The sequence below is a fragment of the Eptatretus burgeri genome, chromosome 12 (genome assembly GCF_056783735.1).
Source record: "Eptatretus burgeri isolate ZD-2024b chromosome 12, Ebu_testis_v1, whole genome shotgun sequence".
Taxonomy (NCBI): Eukaryota; Metazoa; Chordata; class Myxini; order Myxiniformes; family Myxinidae; genus Eptatretus; species Eptatretus burgeri.
Genome location: NC_140972.1, coordinates 48,491,031 through 48,514,650, shown reverse-complemented (window position 1 = coordinate 48,514,650; position 23,620 = coordinate 48,491,031). Strand labels below are relative to the sequence as shown.

The 23,620-nt window shown below is 41.9% G+C and overlaps 1 protein-coding gene across 1 annotated transcript in view; it reads right to left on the bottom strand.

Annotated features, from left to right (window-relative positions):
• The window catches only part of LOC147015570 (insulin-like growth factor-binding protein-like 1), a 44,480-nt gene extending 26,269 nt beyond the window's left edge, over positions 1 to 18,211 (bottom strand). The window contains 3 exon segments of the mRNA XM_085849112.1: positions 16,909 to 17,387; positions 17,389 to 17,503; positions 18,181 to 18,211. Of these exon segments, the coding sequence (XP_085705238.1) occupies positions 16,909 to 17,387; positions 17,389 to 17,503; positions 18,181 to 18,211 (625 nt within the window).
• Positions 18,212 to 23,620: the final 5,409 nt, after the last annotated feature.

The window sequence follows — 23,620 nt, the reverse complement described above, 5'->3', positions numbered from 1 at the left end:
GGGAAGCACAGTCCACGCAGCATCAGGATATGGTACAAACATAATGAAACGGAAGACCAAGAATAAACCCAAAGAAGTTAAGAGCAAATATGGAGTCGTCAGGAGGAACCTGGGGATAGGATTCGGGTTTCAGCCGCTACTCCACGACCCTCAAACCCAAAATTAGTCAAAATTGTCATGACCCGAGTCAAAGCGGTGAAGGTCGTTCCCCTCCTTAAAACTTAATGAATAGTCATGACAAAGTCATGAGCTGATATGAAAAATGACCATGACATCTACAAAACAACGAGCCCGAGCTCTTTATTGTCCCTTCTCATTTGACAATGAAGGCAATATTTTTTTTATTGTGTGTCTCAGGCTCAGGGAAGAGCTGATAGATATTTCATAAACATAAGGACATGAGGAGACATCGGTACATTTTTAGATTAATTATATGGACACCGGTTGGCATTGGACAAATAAACACAGTAAATCAGATTTGAATAAAGCATGAGTCACATTTGCTCTACGGCGAGGATACGGCGGCCGTACCCCCCCCCCCTGAAATGACAGAAACGTGCGGCAGCCGCAGAGTTTCTGAGGTGGCCTCAGGGTGGCCCTACGCCGTATGGCTATCTTTTACAGGCCGTAGGGGTCTCCGTGGAATTAAAGCGCGGAGTTATAACTTTTTTAATTTCTCGGTTGGCCGTAGCAATTCGACAAGCCATAGCCATGACGTAGATGTGTTCCACGTCTACCATACGTAGGGCGTATGGTGGGCTTGCGTTATTAGTGCGTTTTCCGTCGGCTCTTATCAATGAAAAATTAATTTTGCCAACCCCCAAAAAATTACGGCGGCCGCACTATTTCCACGTTCGCCTTAGGGCTCCCCTGCGGTCCCCCTGCGGTGGCCTTGCGGGCACCTTGAGGCTACCTTGAAAATTCTATGGCCGCCGCAGGAACGCCCTAAGGTCACCGTGCGACATCAAATCAAAGACCGTACGGTCTTTCGGTCTCCACAATTTATAAATACCCCGTGCGGCTACACGAAAAATAAAAACATATGTGACTGCTACATTGTGTGACCGTGGAAATACTGCAGCCGCCCTATAATTGCTAGTGGCCGTAGATTTTTTAGACCCTACGGCCGCCGAGCCAAATGTGACTGAAGCATAAGTGATGTCAGATCTGTGAGGTCAGTATTCAAATGGTAAGACCAAATTGGCCAACCTTAATCGGGACCATAGGTTATTCTATTTGCCCTGGATTGGATAAACCAATAAAGCAGACTGAACACGTAGCAGCAATATTTTAACATCTGTATCGTTCCAACAACAATGTTCGACAGGATCAAACCTGCGAATAATCACTTTGCATATACAGAGGTAGCGCACTTATCATTGAGCGGTCTAGTCTCGGTTAAATTGCCGACCCGACTGTAAACTGTTAGATTGAGGCTTCACAGGCACGGTGTTACATGACAAAATTCCCCTTTCCCCCCTTGGATGATCAAAAAGCTGGTTGTCCTGTCTGCTAACAATACATGGAAGACGTCAAAGATCCCACGGTGTAGGTAAGTGTTGGAAGAGTAGGTAAGTTATTGCCGGCACCTTAAACAAATTACAAATTCCTGCCCAATCAACATCAGGCCTGAACAGCCGGTTCGTGAAAGACTTTGGCTCAAAATGAACTTGTCGAATGAACGGTTTTTTGAATGAACTTGTCGAACGTGAAATCCATTTTCATCACACTGTGCCGTGAGCTGCGGATCACACTCTTCTGTTGTGCAAACGTCTCCATCGGACTGGAAAATCATTTTTCCATCTCAGTGCATGGACTAGCACATTGGTGGGAGCAACAATATTCAAGGTGACCACACATAGGTAAAGCAATATTTATCGGAAAAATGATTATAATTATTGTAATATTGCTTCATAATTTTGTGCAATGCTTCATATAAAAATAAAACTTTAAAAACTACAACTCCATACTTTTACAAACCTAAAAGACTATGTTTTAAGATTTTTCACTGGTCAGTTCCATGCCCTGACACACACACACAAACACACACACACACACACACACACACACACACACACACACACACACACACACACACACACACACACACACACACACACACACACAACTAATCAACACAGAACAGTGTCGCTGACATCTTTTGTTTTGTATACAAAGTCGAGGCGCATGGAGAAGCTAGAACATGGAAATGGATCAGGACGTAAGAGAACAAAAGGAACAGGAGAAAGAGAGGGGAAAAACACATCAGCAACAGAGATGAGGGACAAATTAGAGAAAGTGACTTGGACAAAAAATAGGGAATATGTGCGAACGGAGGACACAGAGGGGTGAATAAGAAGGATACAGTCACAAACCGTTAGGAAGCAAAAACTGGAAAATACCATGCTTGGGGAAGGGTTAATGGGGATAGAAAAGATCATTGGTTTGGATTGGGGACGATATGAGATGGTGGTGAACAGCTGTCTTGAAGAACTGGAGGGAAGAATGAGATTGAAGAGAATGTGGAAGTTGATTACAGTCGATCTGAGAAGTATTGCAAGCTAACTCACTCACACATTGATAGACAGAACCACAACAATACCTTAGCTGGAGCCACAGATGCTCATATTAAAGTACAGCACTTGAAACCCTCGTCCAATTTGGGGAGATTTATTTGTCTGCTTTGGAATAAATGCGATGCTTATTTCCCGAACACGCAGAAAACTTCATTATTCGCGGGTTTTAATGTGGTGCTGTGACGACGTCATGCGCAGAGGTGTCGTCTCCCGACAACTTCTTCCACCCACACTGTTTTCAGTCTGCATCGCACCGCGGTCGAGTGAGCTTGTGCCCAGGAGATTTCTTGTGCTTAACTCAGTGTTATTTAGCCATATAGTGTACACTTAAACACAGTATGGCATCAAAACGTCAAGCCTCTTCAACTGAGAGTGGAGTGGAGAAATCCCACAAAGTTATGACATCAGCAGAGTAAAAGCGTGATTTCAGACAAGTTGTGTGGCGGGATATTTATTAATATATTTATTTATGGAAAAGCAACATTTATTTATATATATATATATATTTATTTATATATATATTTATTTATATATATATATATATTTATTTATATATATATATATATATATATATTTATATATATATATATATATATATATATATATATAGATATATATATATATATATATATATATGTATATATTTATTTATATACTTATTTATATATATTTATTTATATATTTATTTGTATATTTATTTATAGATCTCTACTTCTTTCGGCTGCTCCCATTGGGGTCGCCACAACGGATCATTCATTATGATCCGCATAATGATTTGGCATAGGTTTTACATATTTATTGATATATATTTATTTATAGATATATATTTATTTATTTATTCATAGATATATGTATATATTTATAGTTATTTATATATTTATTTATATTTATTTATTTATTTCTTCATATATATATATATATATATATATATATATATATATATATATATATATATATATATATATATATATATATATATATATATATATATATATATACTTAAGCCTGGTATTGGCGCAGTGGTTAGGGCAGCGGCTTGGGATCCAAAAGGTCCTGAGTTCAAGCCCCGTTGGTCCACTGAATTAATACACCAGGGGGTTGACTCAGCCTGTCATCCTTCCGAGGTCGGTGAAATGAGTACCAGTATACTGGGCCGGTGTATACGCTGGTTAAAATAGGTATACCATATCCCTGTGTCATAAGAGGTGACCAGGGTTGCATCAGGAAGGGCATCTGGCGTAAAACATGTGCCAAATCACTATGCGGATCATACGGATGATCCGCTGTGGCGACCCCTAACGGGAGCAGCCGAAAGAAGAAGATATATATACATATACTTATTTATATATTTATTTATTTTTATTTATATATTGATTTATATATATATATATATATATATATATATATATATATATATATATTTCTTTATTTGTATTATATATTTATTTCTATATTTATTTATTTATATATTTATTTATATATTTTTTAACATATTTATAGGTTTTACATATTTATTTATAGATATATTTATATATATATATATATATATATATATATATATATATATATATATATATATATATATTGTTGTGGTTACCAAATTCGCAAACCACCATTCAGAGGTCCCTTAGGTGAGGTATCTCGGCAAGTATATGTGTAGTTAGGCCCAAACCCGTTGTCTAGTGGGAATACATGTCATTTATACGTGCTGCGACTCTTCAGGATAGCCGTTTTTCTTTTACTATCTTTATTTTGGACCAACCGCCATGATTACCACCACAACCACAACATCCACCACCAACCACAACGCCGCTTCACCACAACCGCCACGACCTTCACGTCACACCTCGCAACCGTAGCATCACCACCGTTCTTGCCCCGCTGTGGGTACCGGTGTTGGACTCGTGCAGGGCGCACGTTGAACAGCGTGTACAAAATCACGGATTTTGTGCTTCAAAAACGGATCAAAAACGACACACGCCCACTTTTTGCCGTCCAATCGGTGAGCGAGGGGCGATTTGGCCCCGCCTCCAGAACGATCGATATATGCAAATTTGTGGATCAAAAAGCCTTCACGCCCACTTTTTCTCGGGCCAATGGGGAGCGAGGTGAAAGGTCAAAGGGAGGGGGTCAAAGGCGAAGCTACGGGGGGATAAAAGGACCGTGTTCGTCAGTCAGAGCAGTGTGGAAGTCTGGAGCCCGAAGCCTGCAGTAGCTGGAGAAGCTGAAGAGAGTCGAACGAGGAGAGCCCAAAGAAGAGTCCAGGGTGGAGAGTCCAGAGGCGGAGAGGCGGCAGCGGCGAAGGCAGACGAGGGGGTGCTCGCGACGGTGCCGGGAGCTGCACGCCCGAGGACGCCTCTATACCCCGAGCATCAGCAACCCCCTCCTGTTTCCCCCCGCGCTGAGATAGTGCGACCAAGGGGGCCCCTTTCCCACCCCCTGCCAGACACTGTCCGCGAGGCCCGCGGAGTGAGGCGCCATCGCCGCTCCGCGTCTCATCACCAGACGGGTAGGCGCGACCCGGTCTCGGCCTCAGGCCCGCCTCATTCTTGGGGGTATTCTTTTCCTTGGTTTTGGGTATGTGTTGTCGGCGCCGTCTGTGAAGTAGAATTGTATAAGTGTTGCCGTGTGCTCGGTAGTCGGTATTAGCTCTGCATTGTTTTCGCTTTTATATTTGCTTTTTGTGTAAATGGAATTGTGTTTTTTCTGTGTGCATTTGGTGGAATTGTATTTGTGTGCTTCCCGTGTGCCGCGAATAAATGTGCTTTATTGTTGAACTGTTCTCCCGCTTCGCTTTGTCATTTCTTTCTTTGAATCCTCATCTTGCTTCACGTGAAGGGTTGGTAGTGGGCTGAATACGCCCGATAATTAATCGAACCGTCGAGGTCGACGATAACACCGCTCGGTTATTCTGATAGTACGGAACGGGTCGCTTAAGTGGCCCGTGTCCGAAGTCGACCTGCGGCGAGGTGCGATCGCCCGGTCTACCCTCCGCGTGGGTACTTAGGTAGGTCGAATTTGGCGAGCAACCCTATCCCACGCGGGGGCTGATTGGCTCGATCGCGGTGAGACCGAAAGGTCCACCCGTGACTGGTTCCCGGCGTTAGTCCGAGAGGGTCACGACTGGATTGTCCGTCCGGTGGGCGACGTGCCGCGATTCGAGTTACGTGGCCGTCAGCACGCCGGCGGGCGCGAAATCCGCAACAATATTTTATATATATATTTATAGGTATGTGTATGAACCGGGCGTAGTGGCGTGCGCCTGTAATCCGGCTACTCGGAGGCTTGGGTTGGAGGATCGCTTGAGGACGGGGGCTCTGCACTGGGCAGGGTGTAGAGCAGCCCGGAATCATGGCGAAACCCAAATCCTGATCCCTGTGTCGTAAGAGGCGACCAGGGTTGCGTCAGGAAGGGCATCCGGCGTAAAACCTGTGCCAAATCAGTATGCGGATCATAACGGATGATCCGCTGTGGCGACCCCTAACGGGAGCAGCCGAAAGATAAACAACAACAACATTTATAGGTATGTGTATATATTGATATTTATTTATATATTTATTTACATTTATTTATTTATATATATTTATTTCTAGATATCTCTATTACAATACCAAGCTTGCACACTAAAAACTCGGCTCACCGTCACACGATCCCTATGAAATTGCTGTGGCACTTAGCGGACATGCCAACAATGTTTGGGAAGTCTTGGTGTTCCATAGTACCACTTGCATTTTGCACAATGCGTATTTTTGTCATTCCCCGTGTACGGTCTGTCGTCTGCTACCAGCTATTTTGTACTGCTGTCCCGTGCATGTGCACGGGTATCGCTAGTATATACTTATTTAGCGTAACCTGGTGTTGGCGTAGTGGTTAGGGTAGCGGCTTGGGATCCAAAAGGTCCTGAGTTCAAGCCCTGTTAGCCGCTTGAATTAATACACACCAGGAGGTTGACTCAGCCTGTCATCCTTCCAAGGTCGGCGAAGTGAGTACCAGTGTACTGGGCCCGGTGTATGCCCCGGTTAAAATAGGTGTACCATATCCCTGTGTCGTAAGAGGCGACCAGGGTTGCGTCAGGAAGGGCATCCGGCGTAAAACCTGTGCCAAATCACGATGTGGATCATATGGATGATCCGCTGTGGCGACCCCTAACGGGAGCAGCCAAAAGAAGAAGATACTTATTTATATATTTCTTTATTTTTATTTCTATATTAATTTATATATTTATTTATTTATATTTATATATTTATTTTTATTTATTTATTTATTTATTTATTTATTTATATCTTCAAAGATATATATTTATTTATATATTTATTTATAGATATATATTTATAGATATATATATGTTTAATTATATGTGTATATATTTATTTATAGATATATATGTTTATTTATATTTATTTATATTTATGTATATTTATATATATATATACATAAATATATATATATATATATATATATATATATATATAAATATATATATATATATATATATATATATATATATATATACACATATATATTTTTATATATATATATATATATATATATATATATATATATATATATATATATATATATATATATATATATATATATATATATATATATATACACATATATTTTTTTTATATATATATATATATATATATATATATACATAATATATATATATATATATATATACATATATACATATATATATATATATATATATATTTATACACAGGGTTTTCCAAAAAATGTACTCACTCTTTAAATGATCATAAATGCGTTGTTTATTGACTTAGAAACAAGATTAATGGTTAAATGTATAAATGGATAAATGCATGCTTACAAATGTTCAAACTGACGACCATCACGTTCCGAACACAGCCGATAACGCGGATCAATAGATTCAACAGCGTTACGATTCATTTCAATTGGAACTGCAAGACATTGTCTTTCAATTTCCTCTTTCAGCTCATCGACTGTTGCTGGTTTTGAGCCGTAAACCTTATCTTTGAGATATCCCCATAAAAATAAGTCCATTGGAATGAGGACTGGGGAACACGCAGGGAATTCAACACTATCTCTTCGCACAATCCATCTGTTCGGAAAAGTTGCTTCGAGATAGGCCCTTACATCGCGGTGGTAGTGGGGAGGTGCTCCATCTTGCTGAAAGTAAATCTCTTCCTCACCAAATATCTCTTCGACACGTGGACCGACGGATCCTGCAGCAAGTTTAAGTAAACATCCCCAGTGACAGTTTGGTCAAAAAAGAATGGTCCTCGGATGCCCAATACTGATATCCCACACCACACAATAACCCCTGGTAAGATTAAATGGTGTTCCATAGTAACATGCAGATTTTCAGGAGCCCAGTAGGTGCAATTGTTTCAGTTAATTGAGACATTTAACTTGAAGCTGGCCTCATCGCTCCAAACAATTTTGGATGGAAATGCTGCATCTTCTTCGCATTTGCCCAGGTACCACTCACAAAATTCAGCTCTCCGGTCAGGATCGTCTTCATTTAGAGGAGGATTCATTTTGGAATGTAACTTTTCCAATTAATTCGCTTCAAAATGTGATGGGCGCTTGATTTTGGAATTCCTGCCTCACGAGCCATTTGTCGTACAGATTTCCGTGGGGATTGGTGGAGGGTTTCCAGCAATTAATTTTGCTTTGCGGGGGTGGTTGGTGACCATGGTCTTCCTGAACGCTCCTTATGGACGTCATGCACAGTTCCATCTGTTTCAAACTTATCTCGGATGCGAGCAATGGTGCGTCGTGTTGGTGGATCTTTGTAAAAATGTCTTCTAAATTGTCTTTGCACTTCCATGATGTTTTCGTGCTTCCAGTAGTACTTTACGATAAATTTTCTTTCTTCAAAACCTAGTCATACTTCTGCCATTATTCGGGTCAATTTGATCTGAAAATAAATGAAAAATTCAATGAGTTATGAGGAGCCAAAATTTGAGTGCATTTTTTGGGACACCCTGTATATATATATATATATATATATATATATATATATATATATATATATATATATATATATATATATATATATATATATATATATATATATAGAAATGGATCGATACATATATATATATATATATATATATATATATATATATATATATATATATATGTATCGATATATATATATATATATATATATATATATATATATATATATATATATATAGATCCATATATATATATACATATAAACATATATACAGCTCTTGAAAAAATGAAGAGACCACTGCAAAATTATCAGTTTTTCTGGTTTTACTATTAATCGGTATGTGTTTGAGTAAAATGAAAATTTTTGTTTTATTCTGTAAACCACTGACAACATTTCTCCCAAATTCCGAATAAAAATATTGTCATTTACAGTATATATTTGCAGAAAATGACAACTAGTCAAAATAACAACAAAGATTCAGTGTTTTCAGACCTCAAATAATACAAACAAAATAAGTTAATATTCATTTTTAAACTACACAATACTAATGTTTTAACTGAGGAACAGTTCAGAAATCAATATTTTGTGGAATAACCCTGATTTTCAATCACAGCTTTCATGCGTCTTGGCATGCTCTCCACCAGTCTTTCACATTGCTGTGGGATGACTTTATGCCACTCCTGGCGCAAAAATTCAAGCAGCTCGGCTTTGTTTGATGGCTTGTGACCATCCATCTTCCTCTTGATCACATTCCAGAGGTTTTCAATGGGGTTCAGGTCTGGAGATTGGGCTGGCCCTGACAGGGTTATGATCTGATGATCCTCCATCCACACCTTGATTGACCTGGCTGTGTGGCATGGAATATTGTCTTGCTGGAAAAACAAATCCTCAGAGTTGGGGAACATTGTCAGAGCAGAAGGAAGCAAATGTTCTTCCAGTACAACCTTGTACGTGGCTTGATTCTTGAGTCCTTCACAAAGACAAATCTGCCCGATTCCAGCCTTGCTGAAGCACCCCCAGATCATCACCGATCCTCCACCAAATTTCACAGTGGGTACGAGACACTGTGGCTTGTAGGCCTCTCCAGGTCTCCGTCTAACAATTAGACGACCAGGTGTTGGGCAAAGCTGAAAATTGGACTCATCAGAGAAAATGACCTTACTCCAGTCCTCTACAGTCCAATCCTTATGGTCTTGTGCAAACTTCAGCCTGGCTCTTCTTTGCTTCTCATTGGTGAAGGGCTTTTTTCTAGCTTTGCACGACTTCAGCCCTACCCCTAGGAGCCTGTTTCGAACCGTCCTCTCCGTGCACTTCACCCCAGCTGCCGTTTGCCATTCTTTTTGTTGGTCACTTGATGTCATCCTACAGTTGTTGAGTGACATTCGAATGAGTTGGCGGTCATCCTGGTCAGTGGAAAAGCGTTTTCGCCCTCTGCCGGTCTGTAGCTTTGTTGTCCCCAATGTCTGCTGCTTGACCTTGTTCTTATAAACCGCCGTCTTTGAAATTTTAAGTATGGAAGCAACGTGACGCTCACTGTATCCCTCTACCAGTAAAGCCAGAATTGAACCCTTCTTTTCCTCACTCAAAACTTTTCTTTTCAACTCTTTTGGCATGGTCAATAGTTATTTTTTTGATTCAAATTACTTTTGGAGGTACTACTAGCACTGTTTTTGCCATCCAGCTGGTCCTATTGCAAGAGGATAGTGATGACCATAGAAGTGGTTTTTATACTTTTCCTTGTGAAACAAGATTCGGTTCAGGTGATCACCTAATCAGTACCTCACTAGGTAGAATGAGGTGTGCCTGTGTTGGAATTCAACAGACACTGGAATGGAATGGCTGCCATACATGTAGAGATGCTGATTTAATTTTTTTTTGGAGTGGTCTCTTATTTTTTTCCAGAGTTGTGTGTATATATATATATATATATATATATATATATATATATATATATATATATATATATATATATATATATATATATATATATATCGGTTACAATGCGACTCCAAACTGTGAGTGGTGAGGGTGCCAGAACCGAGCCCATACAGCCCTTGCTGCACTGTACCCGGAGCGATGGCGTCACGGTATTCTTCTCAGGTTGGAGAATGACATTATTTTTATACTTTTGTTTTTTGCGTATTTTTTGTGGCAACATGGTTTTGCCGAATGCGCCGTTTTCCAGGATCCTAACCCCCATGATGGATGATGGTTTACTGTCCATCTGCATGCGAACTCACACACTCACAGACGAATAAACAGTCTCATTACAATAGTTTTGCTATAGCCAGTCACTCACTGACACAGACCGATTACAATGGCTCTCCCATGCCTTTGTGAACATAGGAAAACAAAAACAAAATTTCACCCAACTCACGATTTTTTGTGAAACATGAAGCCGGGAAGCAGCGACCCTGAACATATGGAACCAAGAGGCCGTTCGTTCCTTGGTTCAGTCCAGTTGCATCAAACCCAAGTTATTCCCCCGGCTCCAACCTCTGGCTGCTATAATATAAGAACAGAGCTGCAACTGAAAGTTTCTTGCATCACAGCTGCAAAATAGCTTTGGATAAACCCTCCCTGTTCCCAATTCCCACGGCTGTATAATCCCTAACCAGATAAACAATTAAAGCATGGGTCTATTTCCTTCACTAACTCATCCATTTATTTCATATATTTTAACATTTTAAGCAAACAATTACCATATGTTTGGTTCGTATTTTTCTCATGAAATAGAACCTTTTGGGGTGTTTTATTTTAAATTAAATGGTATATTTTTCAGAATATGTCAAAGCACCAATCTTCTTCTGCTTCTACTTCTTCCTTTTCATTTTATAAAACAAGGAGGAAAGAAACCTGTTACGGGGTACTTGACAACAGCGAATCAACACAGTACATCTAAATTGTGTCGCGCGTCAGGCTCGCTCGGCCTCATTTTAATACGACGTGCGACGCTTCAATGGTGTGACGCTCAGTGCATTTGGACTTCCAATCAGCACAGTATTATGTCTTTTAGACACGTGATTCGGCGAGGGAGACCTCAAAGAAATCGACCGTTGTGGTCATATTGATACGACACATCAGACTCATACCAAGCAACCGGAGTGGCCAACGACTGCAACAATATTTTTTCTCATTGAATAGAACCTTTCGTGGTGTTTTATTTTATAAATCAAATTGTATCATTACAATGCTTGGGACATTGAGATCGTTAGCAAGTTAGTTTATCCTACGATATTAAATAAGCAATTGTGTGTGTGTGTGTGTGTGTGTGTGTGTGTGTGTGTGTGTGTGTGTGTGTGTGTGTGTGTGTGTGTGTGTGTGTGTGTGTGTGTGTGTGTGTGCGTGCGTGCACACACATGCACATATCTGAAAATCATCGAAAAAAAATCAGGGCTTGGTCGATCTCCCCCAAATTTTGCATAGGTGTTGGTTGTACCTAAGGTTAGACCATTGGTACAACAACAACAACAACAAAAAATCCCACACCACCCATGACTTACGGTTATCACCTGTACACGTCCCACAGTGCAAGTGGTTTACTGACCCTTGCTGCAGGTGTTTATAGTTTTTCAAATATGTCAAAGCACCAATCTTTTTTTTCTTTTTAATAAAATTATGAGGAATGATGTGGTGATGAACTGAACAGGAAATTTCAGACGGAATATTGGCACAAACACAACCGTGTAACCTCTGAGGCCTTTGAGCAAATGTTGATGGAACACACTGTACATATTTGAAAGGCACGTTCCATGAAGCAGGACCCTTAATCAGCAATGTATATTATCATACTAAAAGTACTGAAAATATTCAGTCTTACTCATTCAGGACTGTTTGTTTGACTTCTAATACGGTATTGATCCACCTTTGGCACCACGCAGAGCATGGACACTGGTCACACAAACTCCGTATTTTAAAACTTCCTCCAGCCCGATTTGTCAATACTAGTTTGAACTGCCAGTCCTCTTCTCAACATTTGTCTGACATTTTGTCTGTTTATTTTCGAAGGACGTTATCCAAAGTTGACTCGAGAAGGTCCAATGAAGGAATGTCCAGCCTTATGGAGAGCCATGACCTCTCATGGGCTGATCATATGGCAAAGCTTGCCTCAAAAGTCAGCCCCAAACCTGGGCGTTCTCCATTGGTCCAAGTCATTCATTGAAAATCAGCACTACTCATAGCCTACAAAGTAGCCTTTGTCTATAGCTCTCCATTATGGTCTGGGTCCCCAGCATAGCATTTCACTCTGTCCAAGATTCTGTGGAATCTAAAGCTCAAAACATTATTGGCATCTCCCACGATGAGGTCCTCTGTGTTTTTTTTTTTTAAACTTCTCCTCCAGCTTAACTTCCTCTGCTCTTTCAGTCTTTATACCCTCCCCAGCTCCTCCAGGATACATGCATACTACCAGTGACCTCATCCTGGTGAAACTCCCAAAATCGAAGCTTTCCGTACACCTCCACTTTTTTGTTCCTCGCTTCACCCATTTGAGGAACTGCCTTATTGGAGCCTTTCAATCACCTTCTTCCATATACAACTTCAACAAAGTGGTGCACCACCGTCTCACAGCATCCAACATCCTTATCCACAATCTCTTCCACTCCCATCAACATTAATCCTACCTAACCCAAATCTCTTACTTGCATGTAACTGTGTTTCCTCCCCTCCTTACCTCTTCGTCTATTCCCTTGCTTATCATGTCCAAATTTGATGCTCCGCTGTCAGTATGTTTCTTTTTTACCCTCTGTTACCTCGCTCTTTCATGAGCCGCAATTTGTTTTGTTTTTTGGACAAAGCAAAACAAAACAAAATGAGAAGGGCACTCGGTAGAGAGCATGCCTCTGCTGTGCAATGCCTGATCCACAAGAACATATCGGGCCCAATAAATTTTTGAAATATCGTGCTATATATAATTTTTGGCCCCATCTCTCAATGGTGAAGAATCACTGAAAAAATAATCAGATCCGGATCCGGATTCGGATCTTCACCAAAATGGAATCAATTCTTCCTTGTCAGACACTCAACCTGTTCACCAAGTTTAGTCTGATTCTGTCCACAACTTTTTTTAGATATCCTGTTCACAGATGAACAACACAAACAAACAGACAGCGACAGCGGTGAAAACATAACCTCCGTCCACCTTTGGAGGCCGAGGTAGTAAAGGTTTGTTGAAAATTTGATGACAAAAGTTCAAATGGTAAAAAAAGTTACGGTCCGGACAGACCCGCGTGAGCGCACACGTCTGGTGAACAGGCTAACAAAACACAACAGCAGAGTTCACAGAGACACCTTACTCCACATAGTGTTAAGTACATAATTAAATTGAAATAAAATAATGATTTTAAATGTCGTATAAAAGAAAATTCTGCAAGTTTATCACCGTTGATGCAATGTCTTGTACACCACCTTATTTAACATGTCCAAGTACTACTAAACGGGTTTTTTGGAAGTACCAACAAGGCGATTTGTGTTCTCCAGTGTTGAGATAAATAGTTCAATTGAAATCAACTTTAGAGGTCGTCGAAAAAAACAAAACAAATCTGGAAGTTTACCGCCATTGATGCATCTTATACACCACCTTATCTAACACGTTACATTAGGTGTTCATACCTGTTGTTTGTGTCATTTATGATGTCCTTAAAAACAGCAAGTTTCCTGTTTGGAATGATTTTCAATCCTGTTTGATTACCAGACAGGCAGACAGAGTAAAAAAAAAAATTATCTCACTCGTCTCTGCGCATGTGCGGTCATGTCAAATTCAGAGCGAAAGTACTGATAAACTACAGGTTTGTTTTCTGATTGGTGTTCACAACATTCAATTTAATTGGAATCGAGCTGTTCCTCGATTATAAACCGATGTTTGTAGACACACACGGACAGACAGACAGACAGACAGACAGACAGAAGTGAACCAATTACTTAACCCTACTTTTCGCTTCGAGTGTGTGGGGTAAATAACCACTCTGCATTGAACGTCAGTGAGATCTTAACCTCATTGTGTCTTGAGTGACTTTGAAAACACCAACTGTACACCTTTTAAACGCATGTTGCTTTGCATTGTGAGATAACATGTATATGCATACGTACATTGGATTTGGGGGTTAGGGGCGGAGGAGGGGGTTCTTTTTGAGTTTGCACGTATTGTTTCAAAATACTTCTGGTCATATCGCAATCTGGAGCAATCAAACGACATCGGCCAACTCAAGGGACAGAACGTCAAAAATCCGTATGTTCGTTCCTGAAGTATAACGAGGAGGTGTTCATACCGAGGGTGTTGGTTTGAAGGCACAAGGTTCCACCCAAGGTCATTCTCTTAAATCGGTATAATTCAAAGGGCGTGAGTCTGGTCAGTGGTCATGCACTACACCCGTTGCTGAGATGCCTTTCAGAACTTCCTTTCCAAACAATTATATTTTCCTCTGTCAGACCAAAGCAGCTGCTTGGCTATGTTACAGCAGTGAAAGAACAACAGATTCCGAGCAGTGACAGGAATGATCCGACTCAAGAACGAGCCGCGGGGGACGTTTCAGGAAGAAAGTACATCTGCCGTTCAAGCGCAGAGAGGGAACCATGATCATCTGGCTCTGTCCCACAAAACGCTTTCAGCGAATAATTCAACAAGAGGGCATACACAACTACAGGTAGTGTATGTTTGCAAGACTTCAGCTTCTCTCATTTGTTCCACAACAGAAGTAAGGCATACACAGACCACGGATCTTTTAGGATATACAAGAAAATGAAGAAAGTTTGAGAAAGGAGGAGGCCATTTGACCGAGCACCATGCTCGTCGTGTTCAAACCACCTAAAGCAGGTAGATAGACAGTCTAAACTACACAGATAAACCGAAGAATTGACTCTCGGATTCAGGTATAGAGGTGCAAACAACTGCAGAAACATCTAAGGGTGGGATATGCTCAAAAATAGTTTGAACCCGTCTGCAAATGAAGAAATTATTTGTCGCCACAATGTGGGTCACCTGGCGCTTGGCGATTTGGTGCGAAAGTAGTGCAGCAAATATCCATCATGGACATACTTATTGCTTTTCCACTAAACTCCTCACAACCTTGAATCCTCCTTCATAAGGGCTCATTAGGTTTTTATTTATTCATTTGTGTGCACCATGTGGCTGCTGGTTGCATCATTTCTGGAAGCACAGCTGTGCTGCTGATGCAATGCTCTGTTACCAGGAAGTTGGTACTCATTTTGCCGAACTTGGAAGGATGACAAGCTGAGTCAACCACACCTGGTGATAATTCAAGTTGATGATAGGGCCTCAAACTCAAGACCCAAGGATCTTAAGCCAGCCACCTTAACCATTAAGCAACACCAGACGTGCTTCATAGGTAATGGCCTTTCAAGATCAGGAGGTATGACTCTGAATGGTTGCTGCAAGATGCTCGGCCCGAAGTCCTGTTGCATAAAGCGGTCCATTCTTCACAGTCAGCAGACACGCAGCCATCATCTGTCCCGGTAATTATACTGTTCCTCCACCCCGGCTCGCACATCTCACAACACTCACAATTTCATCGTCTGTTGCTCAATGTGGTCATTGTTTCTCATCTTAAATCATTCCCATAAACCACTCCTGGTGGTGTGCACCGTACATCGGATATCGTGCACCGGGAAAACGAAATGTCAAATGCTTGGTTTGAAATAATGAAAGAATCTGCAGTTCATGTGACACAAGTGAGTGAGTTTAGACTGTCTACTTAGCAATGGGATTCGAACATCAGCACAAACAAACACTTTAAAATTTAAACTTCAATTTACGATGGTATTTAAATTTGTTGCACACAATCGGATCAAATGGCAGTTTGAGGTGTGCCCACAGTGCAGAGATGGAATGCACACCGTATCGAAATATGCACTACATCAGCAATTGCTCGTTACCTGACGCCTGAACAGACATCATGAGCACGTCCGACATACATGTCGATCATAATATGTAAATGTTTTTGTACACAAGCACAGGGTGCTGCTTCGTGGAGTGTGCGTGTGTGCTTCTCAGGAATTAGACTAACGATGACATGAGAAAGTGAACTTGTGAGATTCGTGAGAATTCGATGACCTTTTGTGATCCAGAAATATCACCACTGTCGGTTCACCACCTCGACACGGCACGGGGATCAACGACCTGGAAAGGACCCTGGCAGGCTGAGCAGCAGCAGTGGACCTCAGGACAAGATATCTGGCTCAGTGGCTGCGTGGATGCACGAGTGCGGTGCACGCAAAATTGCACACACCCCTTCCCTCCCCTCAGCGGTGTATGCATGCACGATGGTGTGTGTGTGTGTGTGTGTGTGTGTGTGTGTGTGTGTGTGTGTGTGTGTGTGTGTGTGTGTGTGTGTGTGTGTGTGTGTGTGTGTGCATACGTACCGTACGTGCACTCTCCGTCGTGCTCCTTGTGAATCTTTCCTTTGCCCATGTGCAAGGAGATCCAGCTGGCGAGGTGCAGCGCACACACCGTTTCGTACGTCTTGCCGTTTGAGCCGCACACAGTGTAATCGTGCTTGCATATACAGCCCCCAGTACCCTCTTGCTGATATCCGTCGGCGCCAGACATGAGACACACGTAGCCTTGTGCGCAACGTCCGTGGCTCATGTTGCTGCCTCCGCAAAGGTCTCCGTGCACACCCAGGCAGTGATCGCAACACTCACACGCGTCCTTCGTCACGAGCTGTGGAATCTTGCACTTGACCTCAGGACATTTGGTGGTGTCACAGGGTGGGCACGTCCCGGTCAGATCGTCCACTATCTGCGCGCTCGCCCCGCCGGTCACCACCAGGACGAGGCACAACAAGGAGAGCGATGAAGGAGCGTCCATGGTGTGCGAAGTCTTCGGCATACCTAACGCGCTGCCTTGAATCCACCTCTGAGGCACCAGCATATGAGATGACGTCACAATAGCGGAGCTCCGCCTCTTTGATTCGTTTCCAAATCTTTCTCCATTCCGCTCCACGTCTCCACTGCTCTTTTGAATTTAGTCAATTCTACCGACACAGCACGTCGAGGTACGTTTAACACTTCACCATATGGCCGCTCATTTGATCTTCACGGCGAGCTTTCGTCAAGCTGTGTCTGTTCAGTAAGAGGAAGTTAACCCGGAGTCTTAATTCATAATTTTCCCAAGAAGATCCACCGTGGGTTGTCCATTTCCCTCCAGTTTTTAGGTCTCAAAACAGGCATTTGTGCCGTCGATGTGAATTCGGAAATACATTCACGGCTCAAGCTTTATCATATATACAGAAAACTGTACAATATATATATATATATATATATATATATATATATATATATATATATATATATATATATATATATATATATATATATATATATATATATGTAGATATATATTGCGAACCGGAGCAGAGGAAGTGCATGGGTGTGTTCAGCTCCCAGGTTTCTTGTCGAGCGCTCACCAAGTGGCTTAAGCACTCAAGCAAGCACTCCATAGGAACGGCTGTCTTGGCAAGCACTTTAGCAGCTTAGCTCGTTCTGCTGGTCTTGTACATTCTGTCTCTGCCCTTTTCACCCTATCATTTGAGCTACGTCATCTTCCATCTGCTTGCAAATCAGCTGACATCACTGCACTAAATAAAAAAGGTGCAAAAACAGATCCCATCAACTACAGACCTGCCAGCTTACCTCCAGTCATCAGCGAGGTCATGGAATCCATCATCACAGTTGATATGAAATCATTCCTTTTCACCTACAACCTCATCCCAGATCACCAATTTGGATTCAGACCATGTCATGCCCATCTTGGACATGCTGCTTCAACTCACGCAACAATGGATGGAGGCCCTCAATGTCAGACATGAGATCAGGGCAGTCAATCTGGACATATCTCATGCTTTGATACTGTCTGTCAACCTGCCACACTCTCCAAACTCTCTGCCGATGGCATCCAAGGCCAACTCCACACATAGCTTACTGACTTCCTCTACTCTCGTAACCAACGTGTGGTTCTCAACAGAATCCTTTCATCTCCTCTCCCTGCCAAGGCTGAAGTGCCCAAGGCAGTGTTCTGAGTACAGTCCTATTCCTGATCTTCATCAATGATCTCGGACTCCCTGGAAAATCTCCTCCATCCGTTTGCTGACGACTCTACCCTCTGCTGTAACATCCCTCATCCTTCAGACAGGCAGGCTTCAGCCTCTTCCCTCCCTCTCTTCAGACCTTGAAAAAAATCTCAAGCTGGTCAAACACTTGGAATATGTCTTTAAATCCTGACAAATCACACACTCTCACCATCTCTTTCCAAAAGGACCGTCTGCCAAACCCCCTTCCCCCCTCCCCAAACTACTTTCTTAACAAGCCTTTTAAGGAAGTTAAATCATTCAAAATTTGGGATCCCACAATCACCCATGATCTTTCTTGGGCAAACTACATTTCAAAGTTGGCCTCGAAAGCCAGCCGCTGACTGGGTGCCCTACATCATACGAAGTCCTTCCTTGGCACACCTCAACTCCTATCCACTTGCAAGGCTTTCATCCACAGCTTAATGGACTATTGCTCTCCCCTCTGGGCTAACTCCCATGCCTCACATCTTGCTCAGCATGACGTCGTGGAAACCTAGGCCTTCATGATTATTGGAATCTCCCGCGATGAAGCTGAGTCGATGAGACTATCATTATGCCATCACAGATAGGTTGGTGGTCTCTCTGTCTTCTACCACCTCCTTTTTGGTCTTCCACCCTCTGCTCTTTCCGTGCTTTGTCCCCCCCCAGTTTTCTGCAGGACACACATGGTCGACCATCAACCCCCTTCTGGTGAAACTACCTAAATCCAGGATGACTGCTCACATCCACTCATTCATTCCTCTTTTACCCCACCTGTGAAACCAGCTTGCACATCCTCTTCAATCTCAATCTTCCCTCCACCCTCCAGGTCTTCAAGACAGCTGTTCACCACCATCTCAGATTGTCCCCAATCCCCAATGTCTCTCTCTCTTCTCCAGGTTCTCTTCCTCTCTCTCTCTCTCTCTCTCTCTCTCTCTCTCTCTCTCTCTCTCTCTCTCTCTCTCTCTCTCTCTCTCTCTCTCTCTCTCTCTCTCTCTCTCTCTCTCTCTCTCTCTCTCTCTCTCTCATGTTCCTTTTGTCATTGTCTGTTCAGTGTCTTCCACAAGCCTGGTGTTGGCTTAGTGGTTAGGGTGGCGGCTTGGGATCCAAGGGTCCTGAGTTCAAGCCCCGTTGGCTGCTGAATTAACACCAGGGGGTTGACTCAGCCTGTCATCCTTCCGAGGTCGGCGAAATGAGTGCCAGTGTACTGGTCCCGGTGTATGCCCCGGTAAGAATAGGTGTACCATATCCCTGTGTGTCGTAAGAGGCGACCAGGGTTGGCGTCAGGAAGGGCATCCGGCCATAAAACATTGCCTCAAGAAAAAGCCAAACCCCTGCACAGCAGGGAAAAATGGCTGTAAAAACGGTCATTTTGTATATTTGTTCAGTGTCTTCCACGAGCCTTGACTATGTAAACAAAAACAACAACAAAAACAAGCTGTGACGTCTCTTTGTGCATTTGTCTGTCTCCCATTTATGGCGGCTGCTTCTCGCACTGTGTTTGAAAAGCTGCCGATTGATTATTTTGCATTTTCATTTCACTTTTCTTGATGCACTACAGTAAGGCACTCTATTTTTCCTTACAGTAATAATTAAAATCAACATGAACATCTCAATTAGGGTTGATTTAATGTAGATCTTCATGGAGTAACACACAATTAAAAACAGCTGTATTTTGCCCTCTTTGAGACAAATCCAACCTCCACCACCCAATGTTGCACCAGCATTTTGTGGTGTGCAAAATATGTATCTCAGAGCTTTGGCTGTGAGTGAAACCAAAAGTGCAACACAATTAACCTCCTCCTCCTGCAGGTAGCATCATTGGCTGGGGGCTACACCACTGATGCAATGCCCCTCTACCAGTACATTGATACTCATTTCACCAACTTCGGAAGGATGACAGGCTGAATCAATCCCACCTGGTGTTAATTCAGCGGGAAAACAGGGGTTCAAACTCAGGACCCTAAGATCCCAAGCAAGCCGCCCTAACCGCTAAACCAACACCAAGTTTACACAATTGTCCTTTTTAAAGTCCATAAAGTAATTGAAATGGATGGATCAACGGAGATGGAAAAAAAAAAAACTCCTTCGACCTGGTTCAAAGTGATAACAACAAATGGCAGAGAGTGAAACATCACAGGTTTTAATTAGCAGACACAGTTTGAGATGACTCTGTGAACAGTCAATCAAACGTCGCAATTAGACACCCAAGGAACACATGGCCAGGCGTTTGATTGATTTTTCAAGGTGGTGAGAAGCAGTCGCCCTCGTCCTTCCTCCCTCCTCATTCCTCCTTCCTCAATCCTCCATCTACCGTCCTCATTCCCTCCAAGCTGATGTTTTTGTTTATCTTTACATTTATTTCTATAAAGAAAGCATGTCTAGAAGGATAGCTTTCTAAGTATATGTGCTCTCGCCTTTTTGAGCTATTTAACCTGGGTTCAAGGTCATGTCTCTCACATCGTGTGTCATGTCTCCTTGTCATTACTACATGGATAAAAAAAATTTTTTACATAACGTAAACGTAAACCTTTGCACCCTTCTATTTATGACGTACCGAACCCAGGGTGGTAGAAATTCTGACCACCCCTTTTCCCATATGCTCAAAATATACTGTACATAAACTCCAATTCTCTTCTCCCCCTTTACATTATCTTATTCTGTCGCCATTGTGATACCTTATAGTCATAGAGTACTTCATGAAGCACTTGACTCATCTCTTCCCAAGCTTTTGTATTTAACTACGCACCCTGAGTATGTAGTAAATCGATGGCACATCGTTTTTTATGTGTAGGGAGATACAGCATGATATTGACAGTGATGCTTGAACCTATTGGAGAACGATTGTGAAATGTACAAATAAAAATGTGGGAGAAAAACAAGAAATCAACACAGAAATCGTTTTTATTGGAAGTATCAAAATGTGGAAACCCCAGGGCGGAGAATGCAAAGGTAAAACAACCACATCGAGGTATTGTCAGATAACAAGGTTTAAATCCATGGACATATTATAAATTTTGTGCTTTCAGTGATGGCCTATTAATAATGGCCATGGAGTTTCCCTAAATCAGAAACAGGTTGTAACAAGAAAAAGAGCAATCAGAGATTGCAAACCCTCGCCAGGACTTATTTTGAGTGGTGTATTTTTATCGGTCCTGGGGTAAATCCAATATGGCTGCCAAACCATGTGACCTATGGCATCATATGTGTGAACCTTTTGTTCCTCATTGACAGGCGGTCATACGTGTAAAGTTTCACCTCAATCTGTTCAGTCACTTCAGAGAAGATTTTTGAAGATTAATGAAAAAAACAACAATATGGCTGCTGAATCACGTGACCGATGACATCATCAATGTTTTTTTCTGTGGACCATTTTATCCCTTGATGACCTTCACAAATTTTCATACTGATCGGATGTGGCGTTCTTACATACGCAATTATGACGTCATAACGAAGGCACCTATGATGTCATAAAAAATCACACTCATTCCACTTGAGGAGTGCTTGCTTTGTACCAAATTTCAATTTTTTCTTTGGTGTGGTTTCAAAGATACAGAGGTCAAAATTTTCCCGTTTTTCTAATATGGCTGCCACACCACATGACCTTTGACGTCACAATTATCATAAAAACATTCTACATGAGTAGTCACACCAATGGTGAAAATTTCGGCTCCATCCACCAAGCGGTTGTGGAGAAAAACATGAAAGTACTGTGCGGACAAACAAACAAACGGACCCAAACACAATACCCTCTCCTTCAGTGAGGGTAATAAGAAAAATAGGGGCAATACCCCTAGGCGCTCACCTGATAGCGGCTGGATAAGATAACCAAGGAACCACTGCTTGGTGTGTATCATCCAGAAAACATTTAATGGGGGAACAAAGCATATACCTATTTTGGGGGGCAACCCCCCATTCCCCTGTATCCTCTCTAGACCCCCATTTTTTAAATGCGGTGAACAACCTTTGGTACATCATGAAGGTTGGGGTCAAGTTTCATTTGAATTGTGTGTGTAGTTTCTGAGAAGTTGCGAGTGTTTATGGATGGACAGATGGATAACACACCATCCCATAAGTCTCCCGGAACTATGTTCTAGGTGAGCTAAAAATGGGGCTGACAGGATAGCCTAGAGGTACGCACACTCACCTCTAAGTTGTCTGTAGCCTGGGTTTGAATCCCGACGTAGCTATAAACTGCCATCCTGGTGTTTCACAGCAGGGTGATTCACCAATGCGTGTGCCGTTCCTCGGATGGATGTTAAATGGGCGTCCCGTCTGTCGACATTCATTGGTATACATTAAAGGTCCCAGTGTTCTTCACGAAAAGTAGGTGAGCTTTTGCCTACGCCATCGTCAATTCACCAATTCCTGCTCTAACCAACAGAGGGCATTACATCAGCAGCACAACCGTGGCCTGATATGAACGATAAGAAAAACAAGAAAAAGACGTCGTGCAGAGCACGATACTTGCATAATCCACCCCCCTTTTCAAAGGTTGTCATGGATACATCAAATTGTCATTTTCATTGAGATTAAAATTCACAATCTTAATCGAAGTTCAGGTTAATCAGACAAAAATTGATTATTTTTCAGATTGAAATAGATGATTTCAGAAGTTTGACCTTGAGTTGACCTTTTCACCTCAAAAATAGTTGGTTTCCTAATTCAGTGATGCACTATGCAATTGCCGCTTAATTGTACAGGTGAATCAGATGACAATTGACGATTTTTTAGATGAAATTTGATGATTTTAGAAGTTTGACCTTGAGTTGACCTTTGAGCTTTTGACCTCAAAATAGTTACTTTCCCAGTGATGGACTATGCAAATCCTGTTCAACTTTCAAGTTAATCGGATGTATTTACAAGGAATTTACAAGGAATTAAGGCGCATAAGGAGGCCACTCGGCCCATCATGCCTGCGCCACACCAATACCAGATTTAATAAATCCGTCGATACCCCTTCCCTTCATGTGCAGCCTTCGGCTGCTGCAATGATACTCATTTCGCCAACCTCGGAAGGATGA